This window comes from Ceratotherium simum, chromosome 17 (assembly GCF_057802395.1).
Source record: "Ceratotherium simum simum isolate JZ-2026a chromosome 17, ASM5780239v1, whole genome shotgun sequence".
NCBI classification, from domain to species: domain Eukaryota; kingdom Metazoa; phylum Chordata; class Mammalia; order Perissodactyla; family Rhinocerotidae; genus Ceratotherium; species Ceratotherium simum.
The window spans coordinates 34,785,748-34,809,069 of NC_141916.1; the positions used below are offsets into that span (position 1 = coordinate 34,785,748).

The 23,322-nt window shown below is 40.1% G+C and overlaps 2 protein-coding genes across 6 annotated transcripts in view; one reads left to right on the forward strand and one right to left on the reverse strand.

Moving 5' to 3' along the window:
• The window catches only part of PPFIBP1 (PPFIB scaffold protein 1), a 166,780-nt gene that overhangs the window by 87,522 nt on the left and 55,936 nt on the right, over positions 1-23,322 (reverse strand). The window lies entirely within an intron of this gene.
• C17H12orf71 (chromosome 17 C12orf71 homolog) lies at positions 8,392-9,804 on the forward strand. The gene is given in 2 exon segments (XM_014791395.2): positions 8,392-9,042; positions 9,493-9,804. Coding segments are annotated over 2 exon segments (963 nt in total).

Below are 23,322 nucleotides of genomic sequence, written 5' to 3' on the forward strand. Positions count from 1 at the left end.
ACAATAGTAACATCAAAGATCACTGATCACAGATCACCATAATAAATATAATAATGAAAAAGTTTAAAACATTGTGAGAATTACCAAAATGTAGCAGAGAGACACAAAGTGAGCAAATGCTGTTGGAAAAATGGCACCGATAGACTTGCTCGACACAGGGTTGTCACAAACCTTCAATTTGTAAAAAATGCTGTCTGTGAAGCATGATAAAGAGAAGCACAGTAAGACGAGGCATGCCTGTAAACCCTCCGCCAAGCATCCCACATACATAATCTCTAATCATTACACCAACTATGCAAGGAAGACATTTTTATCTTAACGAAGCAAAGCCAGGTTAAAAATGGGTTTGCTGCTGCTAGAAGTGGCCTAAAACTTGATAGCCACTCGACTGGCAGGTGCACAGTTGTTAAATTAATAAAAAATTTGACAAATGCAGGAAGTAGTCTAACCGAGAACTGGGAGAAGACCATAGGTTCCCCACATTTGGTGCTGCATGAGGCACTACCGGTCTTGGCCTGAAGTAGGTATGAGCCCTGACTTTAAGAAATAAAACAAGGAAAGCTATACACTTACATGTTTGGAAACTAGATAAATGATTTACATTTAGTTCTCACTTAAAGGAGCAACTGGCTCTATCATGCAACAGCCTGGCCACGGGACCTTGGGGAATTCAATCAAGCCGAAAATGAGAATAATACCTGCAATGCCTACTGGAAAGGACTGCTGTAAAGACTGAATGAGGCGATCTATACACAGGCTGTTATGTTGTCTGTGATTTTTCAAAATACTTCAACATGGGCAGTTGTGACACAAAGGTGATAATTATCTTTAACCTATATCTGGGGCAGTTACCACTCGAATGACTAATCAGAAGCTCATGCAAACAGAAAATCAAGTCAACTACGTTTCCCTCTGATGAACACCAGAGGGTTGTTATTTAGCGTAAGGGCTGCCGCAAATGATTTTTCATCGATCAAATGATGTTCATGATGGGCTATAAGTATTGTACAGATATTCCCACTCTGGCATAAACTGAATATAAGACTCTATCTAACCCAGCTGTCTAAACCTTTTTTGTCTAAACCTGTCAAAATGGTGCCCTCAGTTGAAGATTCCCACTAGTCCTGTTTCTTTGGAGAACATTTTGTCACCTGATCCTGAGAAGAAAGTAGCTAAATTCTGACACTAGAATATTGTTCCATCTGCCTCTAATGAAACTTTCTTTCATTCAGAATGTTATCCAAATGCACAAAAGGACGGAGCCTAGGTCCAACAGAACTGTGCAATAAGGTAGCCACTAGTTACAGGTAGTTACTGAGCACTTGAAATGTGGTTAGCGTGACTGAGGAACCAAATTTTTTAATTTAATTTTAATTGCCACATGTGGCTAGTGGTTACCCTGTTGGACAGTATAGTTCTGGAGCTTACAAAACAAGGCTGTATGATGTTTTTGTGCCTGCTTGCCATTAAATGCATGTAAATGTGGCAGAATTCAGTCTATGAGCTGCTTTCATGGCAATAATGGGTGGTGAAGTTGTGGGAGAGGAGACCTGTAGTTCTGATCTCATCTACTGCTATTATTGACTAACCATATCAACCCACATCCACCCATGATATATAAACAGCAGCAGCAGCCTAGCTCTGGAGGGCCTCTGGACTTGGAGAAAGATCTTGGTAGTCTGAACAGCACAAATTAAGATTGGGGTGAAAATATACAACTCAGAGGGTTGTCATGAAAATTAAATGACCAAATGTGTTTAAGTGATCTAGCAGAGCATATGGTAGAGGCTTAATAACATTTAACTTTGCTTACACCAAAACATTCTATTTTCACCACCATCCTCCTTTAATTAAATGAGCTTTGATAAGGTTTTGTCTGTTTGGGAATGAATATACAAATAAAGCATAGGAAATTGTACCCATCCTCTCCCTAATCCCAAAAATAAACACTGTAAATATTTCAGCTAACAATGTGGTTTGGAAGAAGGATGTCCTTGTCACAATAATTCTTAGAAAACAAAACAAGGTATGGGAATAAAAAGACTTCCTCTTTTCTAAGAGCATGACTTGTAGTCCATAGAGATTGTTTTTTTCCTCCATTTTTTTTTTATTGTGGTAAAATACACATAACATAAAAGCTACCATTTTAACCATTTTTAAGTGTACAGTTCAGTGGTATTAAGTAAATTCATATTTACACTGGTTTCTGTCTTCAAAGGTAAAACAATATATAAATATGTAAAATGATATTAAAATATGCATGAGATAAATGAACATCAAATTCAGGAGAGTGATCATGGGAGAAGTGGAGAAAGAAGGGGATCAAGAAAGGAATACGAAGAGGCTTAAGTTTTATCTAGAATGTTTTATTTCTTTTCAAAAAAATAATGGGTCAAATATGGCAAAATGTTAAGACTTGACCAAACTGAGTTGTAAGTATATAGGTGTTTGTTACATCATTTACTATATACTTTCATGTATTCTTTTCTAAAATTTTTATTTTGACCTAATTTTAGACTTATAGAGAAGTCCCAAACACAGTATCCACATATCCTTCACTCCACTCCCCCTAGTGTTAACATCTTACGCAACGATAGTACAGTCATGTGCTACTTAACAACAGGGACAGTTTCTGAGAAATGCATCGTTAGGCGATTTCGTCATTGTGCGAACATCATAGAGTGTACTTACACAAACCTAGATGGTATAGCCTGCTACACACCTAGACTATACAGTACTAATCTTACAGGACCACCGTTGTAATGCGATCCATTGTTGACAGAAACGTCGTTATGCAGTGCATGACTGTGCAATGATCAGACCAGGAAATTAACTTCAGTATAATATTATTAACTAAAATAAAGAACACATTGAAATCTCCCCACGTTTTCCACAAATGTCCTTTTCCTACTCTACAATCTTGCCTAGAATCCCACAGCATTTCGTTGTTATTTTTCCTTTGTCTTCTCTGATCTGTAACAGTTTCTCAGTCTTTCCTTGCCTTTTATGACCTTGACACTTGTCAGTTATTTTGTTGAATGTCTCACAATTGAGGTTTGTCTGATATTGTCTCATTATTAGGCTGAAATTATGCACTATAGGCAAGACTACCGCAGAAATGATGTTGTGTCCTCAGCGCACCATATCACAGGGTCCATGATATCTCTTTTTGTATTATTAAAATATTTCACAGTTTCATAATTTCAAAAAACAAAAAATAAGTAGTGTGTGTATACACACACACACACAGATGAACAAAAAAGAGGTTTGTTATAAGGAATTGGCTCATGCAGTTATGGAGGATGAAAAGTCTCAAGATCTGCCATCTGCAAGATGGAGACCCAGGAGAGCCAATGGTATAGTTCTAGTCCAAGTCCAATGGCCTGAGAACCAGGAGAGCTGATGATATGAGTTCCGGTGTGAGTCTGAAGGTAGGAGAAGACCAATGTCTCAGCTCAAAGATAGGCAGAGAGTGAATTCTCTCTTACTCAGCTTTTTGTTCTATTCAGGCCTTCAAAGGATTGGATGGTGCCTACCCACGCTGGGGAGGGCAACCTACTTTACTCAGTCTACCATTCAAATGTTAATCTCATTTAAAAACACCCTCACAGACACACCCAGAAAATGTTTAACCAAATATATGGGTACCCTGTGGCCCAGTCACCACATACAACTAACCATAACAGAAGCTTAACTTCTAGATTAGAAACTTCCTACTCTATATATTTAGGCTCCAAATCCTATCAAGTCAAATGGATTTTAGGAAGTGTTCCAATTTTTCAAGTTACCATTATTACTGGCTTCAGGCCTAAAACATTGTAAATTCACGACATACTATCATTTTTAAAACCTCAAGAGGCTTTATTAGGGATGATTTTGCTTCCCTATGATGATTAGGGATGACCCAGCTATACTATTTAGATAATATAACTGGGATGCAAGAAAAGCTAGACCAGCAAGTCAAAGTAAGTCCCTAAGAAAGAAATTAACACAAGTGGTATTGTTAATGAGAATCAAAAATCCCCTGATCTGTTATTAGAGGTGAAAGCTAACTTATCTTTTAGAATTGACTACACTCCTCAGCATGGCATCCTGAAGATGATGTGTGTTGTTGCTACTTCAACAATGCTTTAGAAAAACATAAATATTTGAATGAATTAATATATATATATATCAAACAATTAACAGTGATTATCCTTTTTTCTGGGGCAGGAGAAAATGTTAAGTTTCAGGGACTTTCACTATCTGAGTTGTATATTTAAAATGAAATACAGACATATAAATATCTAGAGAGACAGAGAGAAAGAAAGAGAGAGAAATATAAAGAAATGGTACGATATAAATAAATAAAATGTCAAGTTTTCTCTGAGACTTCCCCTGTTTGAAGCTCTTTTATCTTTAGGATCACTCTCAACTTCAGTAGTTTAGGCTGGGAAATCATTTTTTCCTACTTAAATGTTTATATTTAGTTCAAAGTGTTCCATTTCCATGGGTAATGGTATAACATACAGCTTTTCCCTCACCTTCACTCCAGCTGCATGGAAAAAAAGCTACTTATGAATTCTTTTCTAGGCTCCCAGTGTTCTGGAAGGCAGTCACAGCGTTTTTATGAAAAGCTGGAGCAGAGGGATCCAGATCTCATTATGCCAAAGAAGAAATTGAATACTTACTTTAAATCTCATTTTAGCCTGCCCCAAATGTGGACGCCAGTGTTTTGGACCAGTCCTATGTACCACATACATCATCTCTTGCATGTCTCTTAGAACGCACCGTTCTAGCAAAGGAGTTTCTTTCAAAGAACCAGAATACAAGTTTAATTTTGGACTGGGTCCTGATTCTCCCAGGAATCATCCAGGGATAATGAGAGACAAGAGTGTGTACAGAGAAAGAGTATGGGTTCTGGAGCCACACAGACTATGTTTGAATTCCAGTTCTTGAGTTTACAATCTGGGAATGTGGGCAAGTTACGTAAATGCTCATACCTTGGTTCCTTCGTCTGTAAAACAGAGCAAATAATGATACTCAACTGATTGGGTTGCTGTGAGGATTAAACAAATACACGTAAAGTGCAAGAACAGGACCTGGCATGTAGTCAGTGCTCAATAAACGCTAAGGAGTATGTTGCTCCTGACTTACACCCCCTGGGATTAACCTAGGTCCCCAGTCACTCACGGGAGTTGTGGGCAGTCTGCGGCCACTTGCCTGGTGGCCTCCACTGGCTAGCAGAGATGGTTTCTCTCCACTCCAGCTCTCCCTATTTTTTACATCATGCCATCAAAACTCCTGAAACAGTCACCTGAAACAATCTCATTTAAGAGAACCGAGAAATTTAAACCAGTACAACAGCGTAAAACCTGAGAGTCACAGCAAACTTTAAATGTAAACTTGTTACATTAAAATAAGGACAGAGAAAATATTTGGGAGAGATAGATTGATAGATTCCAATGAGCTAAGACTCTTTTAAGTTAGACCAGTGTTTCTTGGCTCTTTTCCTTTTCGTGTATGTTTAAAACCATGCCTCTTTTTTGATAAATATAAAAACCTCATGGTTTCTTCTAATGCTATTTAAAACTTGAAATTTTTAAAAAAAGTGACCAAGAGCAAATCTAAGCAATGTTAATTTAAGAATATGCAAAGTACATGCAGTCTATCCCCTCCTGAGAATCACTGAATCGGACCTAGAAAGAGTACCCTAAAGCCCCATCAGACTGCAAGTTGCTATAACTGCATTTGCCAAGATGATCTTGCTCATAGAAAAGGTTTTTTTTTGGTTTAGTCCATGCAACTGAGAGTCTTCAATCCTACATGACCCACATTTGTCCCCAGAATCGGACATTTGGAACCAGACAATGAAAGATTTACTACCTCCACCTGTAAAGTACCCACTGTAGCAAATGTTAAAGTGAAGGCAAAGTGACCAGACTGGATCACTGGGGAGCTATGATTTGACCAATCCCCAAATAATTTCATGATGCCATTGGGAAAGGAAGGGTTAATGATAGCGGTTAAGGGAAGGGCAGCCTGGGACGCCGGAGGGCTTGGTGAGCATGAGGGATGCTGCTTCCAACTCCAGAAGCACCAAGACACCTCATGTTACTAAAGGGGCTGTCAAGACAGATAATACTGGGAACAAGGACAGAGACCCAGTTAACAGAATCGGTGGAAAAATGTAGACATAATCTCAGGAATAAGGCAGAAGCCTAGCTGGGAAACTTAAAGAAGAAAATGGAGGTCCTCAACAATGCATTCTTCCAAATTTTTCCACATCCATCTTCACTATTTTCCTTCTAATATCAGAGTAACACGCCCATTTTATTACAACCAACCCCTCTGCCCATGCCCTTACTCTCTCCAAAAGCAGCAGCCCACCTCTTATACTTTGAAACAGTCTCTTGTATTGATTCCTTACCTCTTTTTCATTTGGGAGGTGGGTGCAGAAACTAACCTTGACTCTGCTTCTTCCTCTCTCTTTCTCATTCAGACATTTCCAAAGTATAGTCTATATTCGCCATTCCCATTTCTTCTCCTCCCATTCATTCCTCAATCCAGTGCAAACCTATTGATTCCATTCTCATTACAGCCAATCAATAACATTCATGCTGCCATGTCCATTGGAAGTTTTGTTTTGTTTGTTTTAACCATATCAAGTATTTCAGTATATTTTGAATTACCTGGAAAAATGTCTGATACATGAACACCACCATCCAAGTACAGGCTTACAGGCTAAAATCCAAGTTCACTAACAGGGGTGGAAGGCCTTCCATGATCTCACTGACCCGTTTACCTCATCATGCTTGACCTCCCCCACACAAGTGGCTGTTTCTCCCCCGGGTGTCCTTGCTCATGCTGTCCCCTCTGCCTGAAAGGCCCTCTCCTCTGACTCCTACCCACCTTTTTACCTCACTAACTTCCACTCCCCCCTAAATACTCAGATCAGAAGTAATCTCCTCCAGGAGGCCTTTCCTGATACCCCCACTCCAATCTCAACTCTGGCTGCATGAGGCACCCTCTTTTCATTCTCCCATGACATTATTTTTAAGTTCTGTTGCTGCACTTACCACTCTGTCCTATAATAGTCTGTTTATGTCCATCTTACCACATAGGCTCAAAATTGCCTTAAGATAGGAACCATCTTAGACACCTACGGGACAAGAGGGAAGTAGCACGTTTGTCCTTCTGCCCTCAAGAGGGATCCTCTTCAGCCCAGGATGGTATGGGTACAAAATATTTTGGAAGCAAGGGGCCAGCTCCTGTGGATTTCTATCCCTTTTCCACATTTCTGACTATAGCTTGGGTCCTTGTGTTGCTATGGTAACCAACAGTCCCAGAACACAAGACTTCTGGCAGTTGAACTTTTAGCCACTGAGACTCGGAATTTGAAGGATTTTTATGGTTCAGGAGTTGGCAGCACCTCTTTCATGTGGGCAGCCATCAGAGCAGGGCATGACAGAGTTTGCAACGTGTGTGTGTGTGTGTGTGCGTGCGCATGCGCGTGTGTATGCACATTCTTCCACCCTCACTTACTTACTGGGGCATCACAGAAAAAGTTGGACTAAAAAGTGCCAACAGATGGTGGAAAGATGCGCATCTAAATGGCTACAGCCTTTCTGGAAAGCAATTTGGTATCAACTATCAGGAGTCTTCAATATATTTGTGATCTTTGATCCATTAAACCCACATTTAGGAATCTAAAGAAAGACACAGAGATTTATTGACAAGGGGGCTTACTGCAGATTATTTATTAAAACAGTAACAACCACGTAACGGTCGTTAATAAGAAAGTGGTTAAAAATGACAGGATAGCCATATATATGTTTATTGTAGGTTGTACCATAAAATAATCTTAGTTTCAACAACTGATGTGACATCCACATCCACGTACATACGTGCATGTGCATCCGTGTATGTATAAATATACATGTGTACATATGTGGACATATAAAGAAAAGATATGGAAATCCACCGAAATGTTTTTATGATGGTTATCATTACCTCTGGACACTGGGATCATAGAAATATTTAATTTCATCTTTATACTTTTCTATATTTCTCAAATCTTATACAATGATTATTTTGTTTTATAATACAAGTTCTTTCAACTGTAGTAAAACAGATGATGAGAGTTATGAGGTGGAGATGCTTAGAGGACTGTTATGCAAAGAAACAAATTGTTTAAGGGAGAGGGCTGCCTCTTTTGCCCTTCATTGAATAAGGCGAAAATAGGATGGACTTTTATTGGAATAGGATAGCTCCAAATAGGAAAAGGAATAGATAATATTATTGCTTAAGTACCGTGACTTCCTTCTTCTTCTCCCCAATCCCACCTATTTTGTTATTTCTTTTGAAGATTCCTGAGAAAAGGGAGACCTGAGATTTGAGCCCTTAAACTCCATGGCACACTCATCCTCCAGCAGCGACTGTACCGACACCAAGGACTGCAGCTCTGAATCAAACCTAAGCCTCTCTGTGGGCTACTTCCCCTGTGAGGACACCTTCTCCCATGAGAACACAATCTCCTGTGAAGACATGTCTCCTGAGGGTCCTTCAATCCATTTTGTTCCTCCTATCCAAGGGACATGGCGGACTGAAAGTATAGGGAGACTCCTGGGGAGAAGAGACCAAATTCAAGATGACCCAGGGCAGTTTTGCAAACTAAGCATCACCCTGGCCTGGGATGTTGATGTGGGCTCTAACAATTCAGACTCCATAGCTGATTGTGACCTAAATGGAGACAACCAGTGGGTAGACAAGTACCCCAAAGAGAAAACACAACTGACTCTCAGCAAACTGGATGGTCTGGTGGAAAAGCTTGAGAAATTTCTAGAAAATCAGAAAGACGACGAGGATGATGACTCTGTGTTCCCTGAATCTGCTCAGGAGGAAGGTCTCCAGCCGTCCAGCAGCTCCTCTCCAGATATAGCTCAGGTCAGTCATCAAGAACATACTTGTCAAGACTTGCCCGAGTTCAAACCACCAGAAAATGAAGATGTCATCCAGTTTCCACAGGTTCCTCCAAGGCTTCAGGAACATGAACCTGCTGAGGTGAGCACAGAGATGCCTCACAGGCAAGCAGGAGACAGGTCTGGTTAGGGGGGGCCAGGTTGGAACGCATGGAGCATTCTTACCTGCTATGACACAGGGCCCGGCCCCCTGCGTGTCTGATATGACAAGGAGTGGGAGAAGGCTAACAGCAAGGAAGGGGGTCAGGGTGGAATTGAAGGGGAAATTCCAGGGAGCACTGAGGAAGAGAAGAGAGTAGGAAAATAAAGAAAAGGCTAACAATTATGATCCCCCCCAAAATATGTAGAATATTTATTGGTTCGTTTATTTTTTTAATTTGTTTATGAGTTTAAGTATTAATGAGTATGGAAACTTTGCATTTACCGTTGGGTTATTTTTGGTAAAAGGATTTGAGTTCCATACATGGGTAAATATTGACCCCACTCTTGTCAGGTTATGCGTTATCTGACTCATCATTCATTCTCCTGGCAGATGCTAAGCCAGGCGACCAGCAGCCCAAGGACGAGCACTGCAGAGACCTCCTCAATCTGCTCAGGTCAGCCAGAGGAGGACACTCATTCCAGCACACGAGCCCTCTCCTGTCTGAACTTCAGGGGGGTCTTCCACTGGTTAAGGCAGCAAGTCCTCTCCTCACTTTTGGGGAGACAGCGCCCTGAGGAGGCCACGGAGAGCCCCCAGCAGGTGGTACAAAAGAAAAGACTCTCTCACAGAGGCAAGAGAATCCAACCCCAAGAATCGATCGAATTAGGACCCCCTATAGCACCAGATTTTTAAACTTTTTGATAGTCCCTGTTCTACAATCTCCATGAGCTAATTTTTTTCCAGTGAACAAAACGTGTGTTCTTGTTATCCATGTCTTCCTCTTCCAGCTCACCATCTCGACCCAGGCTGAAAGTATATACGTTTTCTAGAAGACTGAAATGTATTCTCAGGGAATTTTAAGTAGTATTATCCTTCCTAACCTGAAGGTCTTTTTTTTCTCTCATCTCTCTCCTTCTTATTGTTTTTCATCCCTTTTCATTTACTTTATGAATTTACTTTATGTAAATTTACTTTATGTAAATATTTACTTTATGTATTTTAACCTGTTTTATCATTAATCAAAATCCCCATTTTCAGAAGGCAGCAGTACAACCCAACAGATTCCCAACATGGCAGCATGGTTTTGGTTGAACTTCTAGGGCTTGAGCAAGTGGCAGCGGATAATGAATCACTCGGGAAGCTAATTTCAATTGGCAGTGTTTCAGGAGTTCAGATGGCTGGTCTGATGTTCCTAACAGACCTGACTGGTTCTAGCATGTGTTGCCTTGGGTAGAATAAGTGGCCCACTTACAAGGAATGTGAGGATCGGGAATGCTACTAACCACTCTAAACCTAACTTTCCTCATTTATAAGATGGGGAAGACAATAATACATAACTATAGGGTTGTTGTGAGAATTAATGAGATAATGCAAGCACTTAATAAATATTATTATTGTTGTTGTTGCTATGATTCATTCTCCCCAGAAGCCTTGATCCAAGGGACATCCAAGAGTGAGAGTTTAAGAGTCAATTCTCATTGAAATATTTCACACACAGAAGTAATATTTACCAAAAGTTATGGGTTTCAGCAGATCTTGACTCAACCAAGTCCTCTCCCAGCCCATTCCCCACTGTACACTCTGAAATTCCTTTGCAACTGTCATTCAACTTTCCTCTAAATGTCAACTTCTTTGAGGAAGGCTGTACTCACCTTTCTGTCCCTGTTATTGTTATCAACTCACCTCCTCAGAACCACTCCCATCCTCCTTATTCACCCACAGGTACTCAGGAGCCCTCCTTCTTCAGCCTTTGCTACCATCCTATATGACCTTCAGAGTTCACGTGGTAAAGCATAGGATTCTTTAGTCCCAAATTCCTTCCTTTCCTCAATTTCAATTCCTTTATCCCCTTCCTTCTTCTCTTTCTTTGTTCCTTCCACCAATATTTAGCACATAGGAGTGCCAGATACTTTTCTACCTCACCAAAAATCAAAAACAAACTCAATCTTTGGGCTCAGGTGGCTTATTACTTAGATAAAGCCATGTAAACATATGACTCTAAAGAGTATTAGATGATAATAGTCTGTACAAGGTACACATTGGGTACTAAAGAATAATCAATTCAACATGGGGAGGTTGATTTTAAAAGGTTTTATAGATGAAGTTGCTTGAGTTACAAATGTGGTTAGTCTAAGGTGGAGGACTTTAAGCTCCTGGATAAATTGGTACTGAGTTATAGCGTATGATCTTGGCTGGTTATATGTGAGAGATAGTGGGGATGATATTGCCCAAGGAAAGACAGTAAAATGGGAGGGAAGAAACCAAAGAATAGGGCTCTTCTAGCCACATGTGCTCATGGTCACACCCTGAGTCTCTTCTCAGCCAGACTCCCTACTTCACCCACCTCTCTGAGAACATCTTCCCATTCGACTAGCTCACTTGTATGCCCTCCTCCACCTTCACTTGCTCTTTGACTTCACCAAGACTTTGAGTCCCATTACTGCACCTGTTCCACAACTTTCATTCACTTCCTTCCAGATCCAACCTGTGCACCTCCTTCCCAAACTGCAGCATATCCACCACATCTAGTAGCATTCACAATGCCTTGCCCTTTTCTTCTCCCAAATCTTTTAATCTACACTCACCAAATTCCACAATAGGACACTCTTGCTTCTCATAAGGGCTAACACACAAAACATAGGGATTACCTTCTCCATTCTCTGGAGAATTCACCCCATTGCCTTTTCAAGTCCTCTCACTGCCTGGGGAACTCATCCTTAAAGACCACACTCTAGGGTTACTATATGGCCAAGACTGATTCTTCCAGGTAAAGTTGACCATGCCCTTTCCCAAGCTGTCCCCCAGCCCCCACTCTGCCACCCTCACACCATGACTTGTACTTTTCAGGTCTCTTTGACTATTTTACCTATAGATTCTGACCTCTTGAGGACAAGTGCCAAGTCTCAGTTCCTTTTCACTGCAAGACCCTAACACAGTGTCTGGTATAGAGTGGTCTCTCTGTCTTGATATAATTTTTAATTTTTTTTTATTTTACTTATTTTTTTCCCCCAAAGCCCCAGTAGATAGTTGTATGTCATAGCTGCACATCCTTCTAGTTGCTGTATGTGGGACGCGGCCTCAGCATGGCCGGAGAAGTGGTGCGTCGATGCGCGCCTGGGATCCGAACCCGGGCCACCAGCAGCCGAGCGCGCGCACTTAACCGCTAAGCCATGGGACCGGCCCTCGATATAATTTTTAAATGACTTGAATATATCCTTTTTCTCTGAATTTTCCTACATAATTTTTTAAAAAGTGAAATACAACAGTTTAGAGTTGCTATTTTTTAAGTCAAAATTGATTGGCCAGCGGGGTTAAGAGCAGGAAAGGAGGGTGGGGAGACAGGAAGAAGAATCCGTGAAAAGCCAAGTGAGGTGGCGACATACAGACTGAGAAACCTAAGACCTGAGAAATTTAGCAACTGACTTGAAAATTTAAGTAAACAAATATACACGGTGCTTTACTGTTGCTTTAGACTAGATGCTATGATATGCCTAAAAGAAAGACAACATGTCCTACCATCACGGCACTTGTAACCAGAGTTTTGTTATTTTAATTCTTTCTCTGGTAATTAAGTCAAGCTCCAAGAAAAAGTCAATCAAAATGAACTACTTTAAGAGATTGCCCACAATGAATAAGAAGCACTGCTCATGAGTAAGATTTCTGACATATTTCTTTTTATGTTTCAGTGGTGATTAAACCTGCTTAACAGGTATGAACCTACCTCTAAGATTCAAGCAATGCACTTTACAATAAATATTTGTAAAGAATATTTGTATTTCCTTATAAAGAATTAGAATTCTAAATATTCTTTGTGGTTGTCACGCTGCATCTCCGAAAGTGAGTCAAAGTGTTTAAGAATAGGAAATATTTCAGTACCTCCTCATTCATTATAGTGTCAAATTTGCTGTGAAGCTATTAGGTGCCTGCCAAACTATGACCTCGTTCTCTGCTTTGGTCACATTCATGGCGCTGAGACTGGAGGAGGCCCACTACACACCAAAAGGACTGAGAACAAACTGGAAGTGGTCACGAAAAGACACTAGCTTTGCTGTAACCTCAAGGCTCTACCAGAATTATCGCACTTGCCAGGCACATGCTAATCTAATTAACCAATATGTTTTGGGATCCACTGTCTCAACACTCAAAACTAAAATCATTCCTTCAAGTGAAATGCTCAAACGTGAAACCCATAAAGCTCAGCTGTTTGAATTAGTGAGGTATTGCCTTAAATATTCATATTATAGAATCCATAACAACACCGTAACATAAACCAGCATGCAGCGTGAGAAATCATCAAGCAAATGTAGGAAGTATTCAACTGTCTCCAAACACAGAATTGGGATAGGCTAATGTAAGTTTTATAGACCACATCATGCCATGCCAATTTCCTACTCAGCAGGATCCCAATGAGAGGAAAAAGTGTGTGATGATACCATACCAGCAAAACAGGGGCAAATCATCTTTCCAGACTTAAAGAATATAAAGTGAAAATTCATGGCTTAAGAGGATGCACGGGTCCAGGTCTACAAGATTGCAAAAATAGTGTTCAAAATCCTCTTACAAAACAATGAAAAGAAAAATGAAGCAAATTATAAATACGTTCATAGAGAGTGCCTGGTAAGGTCTTTACCCCAATATTTAAGAATAGTTTTGTTTACGTAGGAGGAAAAGTTAAGTGCTTCAAAAATAAGTCTTTTCATTATAAACTGCAAGTGGGAAAACTGATACGGCATGCAGGGTACTCTCTAATTTCAAGATGGATGGGTGGGTTTTATATTGCACCGCCTGGAGTCAATCTTTTCTTGCCCCCTCTAATACCACCACAAAGAGAACAACACTCTGCTTTCAAAAGTGAAATAAGATGCTCATCAGATAACACTGAGTCACTGAGGGAGCCAGTCACAAGCAGGGTAGGAATAAAAGCCTTAGGACAAATTCCCAAAAGGATTATAAGTCTGGATCAAGAAATCCCCCTACTAAACAATTTCTGTTCGCTATCCCACCTTTCGAAGGAATTCCATGGTTTTGATGCCCATTCGATTTCAATCTAATATGCTTTATGAAGAGCTACTTCTGAGTTATTTTCAAATGGGAGGGCAAACATCAAATATCTTTTCAGATTGTGTCTGTTGAATAAAAATTCATCTCCTTATTACTGAATTCTCTTAGTCTAGAAGGAAATTGGAATGGCAATTTACTTTGTTTTTCCTCATCTGCATCAATAAAGATTTATTATTTTAAGAACAAATCCCCCAAACTAAAAGATTTCTCTCTCTCTCTCTCATAGAACTTTCCTGCACACCTACTCACAAAGGAAAAGAAAACACTTTGGACATTTTAAATATTAATGTGTGTCTGGATAGTTGTTTTTGAGTTTCACTTTCATCAACTCCCCTGCCATCTGTCTTTGGGGCCTAGCTTTTCCCCAAACAGGAGTGGAGACAAAAAGGAGAATTTCTTTCCAGTAAAGAGACTTTAAAAATTCAGTTAGTACCATTTTGCCACCACCAACATAACTGATTCACATAAGGATCAAAAATGAATGCTAAAACCATTGGGTGAATGACTGACTGTTGGGGAACAGGATATGCACATAGTCTCCAAGAATTACCCCACAGATTACCTATTGGTTATCAAGGGGACTAGGTACCTTTACAAGGGAGAGGTCCAGTGAACACCAACTTAATCAAGTGAATAAATTCACCACCATCATGTACCATACACAAGAGAAGTATGTAATAGTGTATTCTTGCTAGCAATGTTTAATCTGAATCTAATCATTAGGAAACCAATAGTCAGATGAACTCAGATTGAAAGACATACTTTTAGACAACTCTGTTAAACTTTTCAAACATGTTAACGCCACAAAATACAAAATAAGAAAAACCCAAAAAGGCAGGGAGACAAGACAGTTCAAAAATGAGACTAGAGAGACATGACAATCAATTGTTGTTTATAATCCTGGATTGAATCCTTGATCAAATCTACAAAACCAAGATAAAAGATATTTTTTACTAGTTGGGGAAACCTGAATATAGACTGTATATTAGATACTTTTGAATGGTCTAGGAAAAAAAAATAAAATAATGAGAAAACAAATATGGGAAAAATATTAAGAAAAACTCCAATAACCAGGGAATCCAGATCTCTGCTGTTAAAATAAAGTATTATATTTGCTATAGTTGTATGATAGTAATATCTTAAAGATGTACATATTTAACACATTAAAATTTTTACTCTAAACAAAACTTAGGTATTAATGTGATTTCTCAAGGATATAAGCTGGGCAATTCTTTAATCCAGATTCATTCACTCATGAATGAATGCCTTCGGATTCACCACTGGCTGCAAGGAATTTTCAGTTTCATAGGTTAATAAATATTCATCCCATAAGTCCCTCTAACCATAAAAAGACAAATTGATCCAGTTGAAAGCAGATTAGCATCTAGGCATTTTTCAAAAACATTTCAAATTTCAGGAGTTTATATTTTGTTGAACTTTAAAAGAATAATTTTTGCCCAATGGAGAGCTAGGCTCTCTGTCCTCATATTATCACAAGTTTCAAGGCCTGGATATCTCATGTTTACCTTCAAAAGAACTTCTTGGACATTTTCTCTGTGTCTCACAAATTAGGAAAAGCTTGCCACTTATAATAACTCCTGCAAATTGTTTTGACATTTCCTTTTATTTTGAGTGATGCTATATTGTTCTGCTTCTTCCAACCTAAGAAGCAGCATAAGCATCAAGTCACCACATAATGCTTTGAACACCCTGGGGGACTTCTGAGAACAAAAGAGGGTGCTACTACAGTCTTCATTAACCTTTTTTGGCACAACCTCTTATACGATTAAAGCTATAGATTGTCTCCTAAACAAATGTACACATCCATATATACTAAACACTCTGCAAATAATTCAGAAAGTTCAGAGACTCCCTGAATCCTACTCTTCAATCCCAGATTCAAAACCCAAGTTCTTAAATAACACTTCCTGGCTTCAAATCCCAGGTTCACCACTTATTTTCTGTGGATCCTGGGAAGGTACTTAACCTCTCTGGGCTTTCCATTTTATCTATAAAATGTGATACTAATAGTACTAACCTCAAAGTGTTTTGGTGAGGAGTTAGTAAAAGTGCCTGGCACATAGTAAGTGCTTACAAATTTCAGCTGCTGCTAATTGCTGTCGTGTACTTCCCTTGTTTTAAAAATCTGCATGGCTCCTAGTGACTACAGAATGAAGTCCAAGCAAATGCCATCAAATCTCTTTATAATTGGATCCTGGTGTACTTTTCCAGCCTTATGTTATACAATGCTCCACCCTTGCCCCTTACGCTCCTTGTAGCACTTGTCCCCTGTTGTTGCTACCTGTACTTTCCTGCCTCAGTGCCTTTGCTTATACTGCTCTCGCTCCTTGGAACTGCCCTAACCATGCTACTGCTTCAGTCTGCCCTGCTACCTACCTACTCCCAAACGCACCCTTCTAGGCTCAGGTTAAATTCAAGCTCTTCTATGGAACTGAGCAGGCTGGAAAGAATCTCACCTTCCTTTGTGCAACCATAACATTACCTGTAGTAAGTGTACATTTTATCCTGTTTTACAGAAATGTGCTCCCATGTCTTTCTCTCCCACTAGACAAAAGCCCCTGTGTTCTGCTTATCGTTTCACGCTCCAAAGCCCTTGGCCTAGTTCTTGTCCATAGTAGCTCCACGATAAATATTTGGTGAAATGAATGGTTAATCTGCAGGAAATAATTGAAACAGATAATATCTGAAATTGAATGTCATTTCCTTTCATATAAAATTTAACTAGCTTCTACTTTAATTAAGTCTAGTCCCTGGACGTTTGTGTCAGGGGCCAGGGAGCGTGGCATAGTGTAGATGTTTCCTGAGTGGAAAAGCCCGGTTTTGTACAACAGATAAGCAAGTTAACAAAAGAACAGTCATATCTTTCTACTTGTCTGAGTAGAAACCAATATTCTATCCTCTCTCTTTCATTTAAAAGGATTTTTTAAAAAGTCTTCGTATTTCCAAATCCTCTAATGTTTAGATACATTCACTCATTCAAATACATTTACTGGACAGTAATATGCTAGAGGCTGTACACAAAGATGAGTACATGGATTCTTCCCTTGAAGAGCTCTTACTTGGGGAGATGGGCATCTTGCCAGACACAGCACAGAGGCTATGATTTAAGCTAGAGCTCAACGGAAGAGCTGGGAGAAGGAGCAGACAACTCTGGCAGAGGGAACAGCCTATGCAAAGGCCAGAAGTCTAAAAGGCATGCCCGAGAACCAGTGAAAAGTCTAGTTTAGCTTGAACACTGGATATATTTCAGTGCAACGGTAAGAGACAGAAGTCTGAAGTGGAGGGGTAGAGCCAGATCACTAAGGAGTTTTGAATTGTATCTTATGGGGAGAATGGAGTTTTTGAAGCAAGAGATTGAAATGATCAAACCCGTGTTCTATAGAGAAGTTTCTAATAACAGCAGTATGGGAGTGGGACTGAAGTGGAGAGAAGCTGGTAGCAGGAATATTAGAGACAGAAAAAAAACCTGCCAGCCAGGCTCCATGGCAAGATGAAAGGAGGAGCCAAATGCAGTTCTAGCCCTTAAGCAGTTTTCTCAATATGGTTGACGGTACTCCTGTTCCATTCTCAGGCCCGGCTGCAATACCCTCCATGCTACACCAGCTCCAAGACATTACTGTTTCTGACAATTAGTAAGCATTTACACGAGTTAATTTAATGAACACAGTAGACAGGAAATTATCTAAGCTGAAAAGATGCATCAGACTCCCAAGTTGCCCTGAAGTGGACTGTCGGGCAACACTGAGCAGATTTCTCCTTGCTCTTTCTTTCGTTTGTTTATTTAGCTTTCATTCACTCGCTGAGGTCCCACTATGTACTGGCCCTTATTACCCTTCATGTCAAGGACATGGGAATACACAAGACATTGTTCCTATTCTCTAGATGTTCAAAGCCCGGCAGAAGTGTTGTCATTTGCTCAACAACAGAAATTACTAATTGGGCATGTTCTCCTTGACGGTCTTCATCTTACATGAGGCTGTTTAAAAATGTGACCTGGATATTGGTCACAATACCAACTTGTAACTCATTTTTACCTTAAATGATTGGTTTTCTACATGAACTATAGAGCTGTACTGGGGGAGGGGGGAAGGCCCTGCCCCAATAATTGGGATTACTTTGCTTATATACAGTAGACATTTGTGATTTGCCCACTCACTAAAATTTATTTGTAACCCCAAAATCAATACCAGTGGTGCTTTCATGGTTGTTCATGGACATGCACAGAGCAGCAAAAAATTTGTGTTGCCTGTGTGCAAGGTCCCAGCTGAGGTCAAACAGGAGATGTTCTGCCTTCTTGTTTCAGCTCAGCTTTCAGACTATAAACAAGTGTCCTTTTTGAAATCTATTCGATGCCATATTTTCCACATTTTTGTGCTTTTTCTTGGTGATTTCGATGTTTAAAATGGCCCCCAAGCATAGGGCTGAAGTGCTGTCTAGCGTTCCAAGTGCAAGAAGGCTGTGATGTGCCTTGCAGAGAAAATGCACGTGTTAGATAAGCTTTGTTCAGGTATGAGTTACAGTGCTATTGATGATGAGCTCAATGTTAGTGAATCAACAAAGAACGCTAAATAAGGTGCCTTTAAACAGAAACAAGGTTATGTATTGATCAGTTGAGAAAATGTGACCAGAGGCTTACAGGAACCTAAGCCTGTACTTCTCCTAGGAGCAATGGCTCAGTAGTCAGTAACTCAGTGTTTGTGGTGACTTTATAGAATGTAACTACTGCAAAAAACAAGAGTCGACTGTATTAGATCAGGTAAAGAGTGCAAAGAACCAGCCATGACATGCTGATTTTTTTCAGCTCTACCTTCTGAGGATTCAGGAGGCCCACAAAGTGAGGAAACAGAAATCACTTTCTGGATCCTGCAACACTTTAGTAGAATTAGTTAGTATTTTCTGTCACTCTAGAATCACTAAGACACAGTCTCACAAAGACATGCTTGCTGCTTTGGGGCTAGCAAGAGGAGGAACGAGAAGGGGTCAAAAGGCCAGGGGGTGCTGTGGGTCAACATAAATAGGTGTTTTTGGGTGTCACCGTTTTCTCTTAGGAGAAGTCTTATGCTTGAAGGCCTGATACTCCTTGAAGGCCACTTATTTTCTGCTTGATACTTGGTTTTTTGACTACTCCAACAAGACAGGAGGCCTCATATGGGTGAAAGGCCTCTGACACAGGTGTTCCAAGCCAGATCTCAATTTAGACCCTAAAGAAGCAAAAAGCCCACTCTTCTAGGCAAATAATCCATTCTTTAATTTCTAAAAATTTATAAACAATAAGATAACTTAAATCCCACAAAATTATCCAAAGCTGTTGACAATGCCCCAGAATCCAGTTTCCCTTTGTAAAAGCTAACGTCCTCCAGCAGAAAACGACGTCTGGACATCAGTGTACTAGAAGCCAGCTTCCCTGCTCCAGGAATTCCACTCATTAGAACTAGAAGTATTACTAGAGAGTTCCGTCCTGTCTGCTAGACTCTCTCCCAAGGTGAGATAGTGTTTATTTGTTGAACAAAACAGTCATCCCAGTACAAATCTGTTGAAAAGCTTCCAAGCAGGATGAGAGGCCAAGGCAAGGAGGAGGAACAGCTAATCAGAAACCAAGGGCAAGAAGGGCTGGATCCAAAATAAATATAGTACAAAATGCCCAGAATAGCCCAGAAAGACAGCTGATGACCTTTTCTTCTAAAGTCTCTTAATATCACAGTATCCAATGGCACAAGTAACTAAAGCCAAGCACATAATTACTACCACAAAGGTAAAGGAATAAAGTAAAAACAAACATACAAACAAGAAAAGCTGATGGTACAACAAGAACTTGTGTTTTGAAACACAAACTAAAACACAGGAGACAAATACAATTATCGTTCTGTGAGTCCATCATTGACAAGGGATTATACCTCACTTTAATGTAATGGTCACAGGAAGCTGTCAAGGCTATCTCAAGCTCTGAAAGCTACCATAATTTCTAAAGAGTTAGTATATATTATTTTTTGACTAAAGAATCTAAATGAATCAATGAATCCTGCTACAATGGCTGCAAATTGCCACACCCCTAAGTTAAGTCTCCTCTTGGTGGAACCAGCTCTGGGCTGTGATTTGACAAGGAGAGGACAGTGTTATGGTATACAAGGAACACAGAAGACATCCTGGGGACCCAACCTCATTTCTTTGATTATGATGCACAAAGCCTTGAGCTACTGCTAAATAATGGCTTTAAGAACTATTGAAATCCCTTCTCCCACTTCTTCATTCCCAAAGCGATGGAGAGCCTTGGCTAATTGAAATTCTGGTGCCAGAACTCTGGCTTCCCAAAAATACAATAATATTAAACCATAGATCCACTAAGTGAGAGTCAAAATTCCCTTGGACTCTCTTCCACCTTTAAAAACTGCTGAGACTACATAACCAAGAGCCATCAGAGATGCTAAGTCCTCCTAATTAAATGTATAAATGCATGGCGACTTAGGAGAAAAACACACCACCTGTCCAGTTACAGAGCCGGTGTGTGCATGCACAAACACACCCCTCATATTTTGATTATTTGCTAAATGTATAAACATTTCCTTTCTCTCCATCTACAGTTACACACTTGCATATATGTATTAAGGAGAAAGAAAAATCAAAGCCACTGACTACCAATTTCCTAAGAGGTAAGGAAAAAACAAAGCCACCAGGAATAAAGACTGCTATGGCTTTGTCAACGTGAGCAAATAGCTTCGAGCAGTCGTGAAACTCCATCCACACTCTCATACACAAAAGAAGTGTCTGCTTGGGGCCGGCCCGGTGGCATAGTGGTTGAGTTCATGTGCTCCACTTTGGTGGCCCGGGGTTCATGGGCTCGGATCCCGGGCACGGACCTACACACCACACATCAAGCCATGCTGTGGCAGCATCCCACATACAAAATAGAGGAAGATGGGCACAGATGTTAGCCCAGGGCCACTCTTCCTCAAGCAAAAAGAGGAAAATTGGCAACAGGTGTTAGCTCAGGGCCAATCTTCCTCAGCAAAAAAAAAAGTGTCTGCTTGAAAGAATAGTTCTAAAAGCCCCATCAAATCTCCATTTGATAGTAAAAGTAATCCTTGATATTTGGTAAGAGGGAGAGATTACTTGAGGAAAAAAAAAACAGAAAAGAAAATCTTAAGTTTCACAAAGAAAAGAAATTCATTTATGTATTGTCTCAAGTTATAAGGAACCAATGAAGCACAAGACAAGCCACATAGGTGACACGTGATTCCAAATAAGATTGCCGTCCCCCAGCAGTAGCATGTTTAGGATGAACTGCCTGGAATAAAGAGTGTTTGGTCCACAAAAGAGAATCAGGAGGTAGAAAATTTCAAACCCCCATATAATAATAGAAGTGATAAAAACTGCAAGAAGGGTATGAATAAAAAGGGCGCGCAGAGACAGAGCTATGGTGGATGCTTTTCTTTGGGGATGACGTTATCTCACGGCTTCAAATTGCCTGCTTAGAAACCACTACATGACAAGGTGGTGCGATTATGTAGGCAGCCTGAGCAACGGCCTGCACCAGCCCACGGCCGCCCACGGCCTTCCGTGGCCTGATGAAGAGAAGGCAGCAATGAAGCCAGACAACAGGTCCCACCGCATTCTTGTGCCTGGGTCCATTCAGCCTCAAAAGCAGTATTACCAGATAGCTGTCACCACCATCATCCATGATCTCAAGAATCACGCACATTGGAGAGACTAGGGTGTTGCCTACACTCTGAGGCAGATGATATTCCTTCTACTTGCCAAATGTCAGAACATCTAAATGAGTGAAAGTACAAATCTTCCAAAGTTTTTAGTTTACTTTCATTCTTTCTTCTATATCCTCCTGCATTAGCTTCACACAGACGCCTCTGGGTATAAGAGGACAGAGGTCAGAACTTAAAAGTAATTATTAAGTGATAACACTATTTAGTAGTATTTATTCTTATTTTATTAATTCAGTTTAATTCAATATTTAATTTCAATGCTAATTTTTAAGTACTGCTTTGTAATAAACATTTTCTTCAACATCTGGAACAAAACAAACTCACTTTTTATTTGGGACTCTCCCAGCTGTGTGACTGTCATTTGGAAACTGAGAATTTAAACAGAGACATGAGATAAGGCCAAATGCAGCTTTCATAATCCAGCAATGTCATATATTTCAACACAATGTCTTGAATATTTATGTAGTTTAAACATAAATATACACACCCTTTAATGAACAGAGCAAGTGTATTAGAGCTGGTTAGAGTAAATGTAGGTGTCAAAACGAATTTATACATACTCTCATAGCCTTAAACCAGTCACAACAGTCTGGTCATTTGGGTTTTAATCTGCTGTAGACATTAACTATTTTTGTGAACTTAGGTCGTATCTTAAAACTTCTCCTTCCCCCACTATCATAAGTACCAAAATCCGCTGTCATAAGAACTTTTGACTTGGGAGGAATCTATGAAAGAATCTAGCAGCTAGAAAAATACAAATATGCCCCAAACTAGGTTTTATATTTAGAGGATTCAGAGAATCCTCTTCTGCCTCCAAGTCCCAAACTAAACTAACTTCTTGATTTTACAGATACGGAAACTGAGGCCCAGGATAAATGACAAACCTGATGTTCCACAGCTAGTTAGTAGAGAAGTCAGAAGCAGAATTTCAGAGTCTCAGGTCAAATGTTCTCTTTGATTCAAATCACACTAAAAGTTTCCTTTCTAGAACACTAGATTATTCATTTGTCAGATCTTAATCTCACCGAGGGCAAAATCAAGCTTAATCTATACCATATGCCCCAAGAGCTAGTTCAGAACTCACTGACATGTGGAAAGATGTCACCGGCCACACCAGTAGGAATGTATACCCTCTACTGGCTGTGGTCTGTAGTGAAGCACCGCCATAGCCTCTCACCAGAGGCCCCTGGTAAATAAGGACACTGGTTTGCAAAATGCCTGGCAGAAGTGGAGAGTGTAACACATAAAATGATGATTTTCCTTTGTGCAAAATGACCCAACTTTCCTGCTAATCTCAGCTCCACTGGCCTCTTCTTGAACTAACCAAGCAAAGTAGTTCCAACAACCAAGAGTGTCATCATTGAATCACGCTGGGGAGGGACGTGTCGCAGACAAATGCTTCTCTTCATCCTTCCTCTGAGTT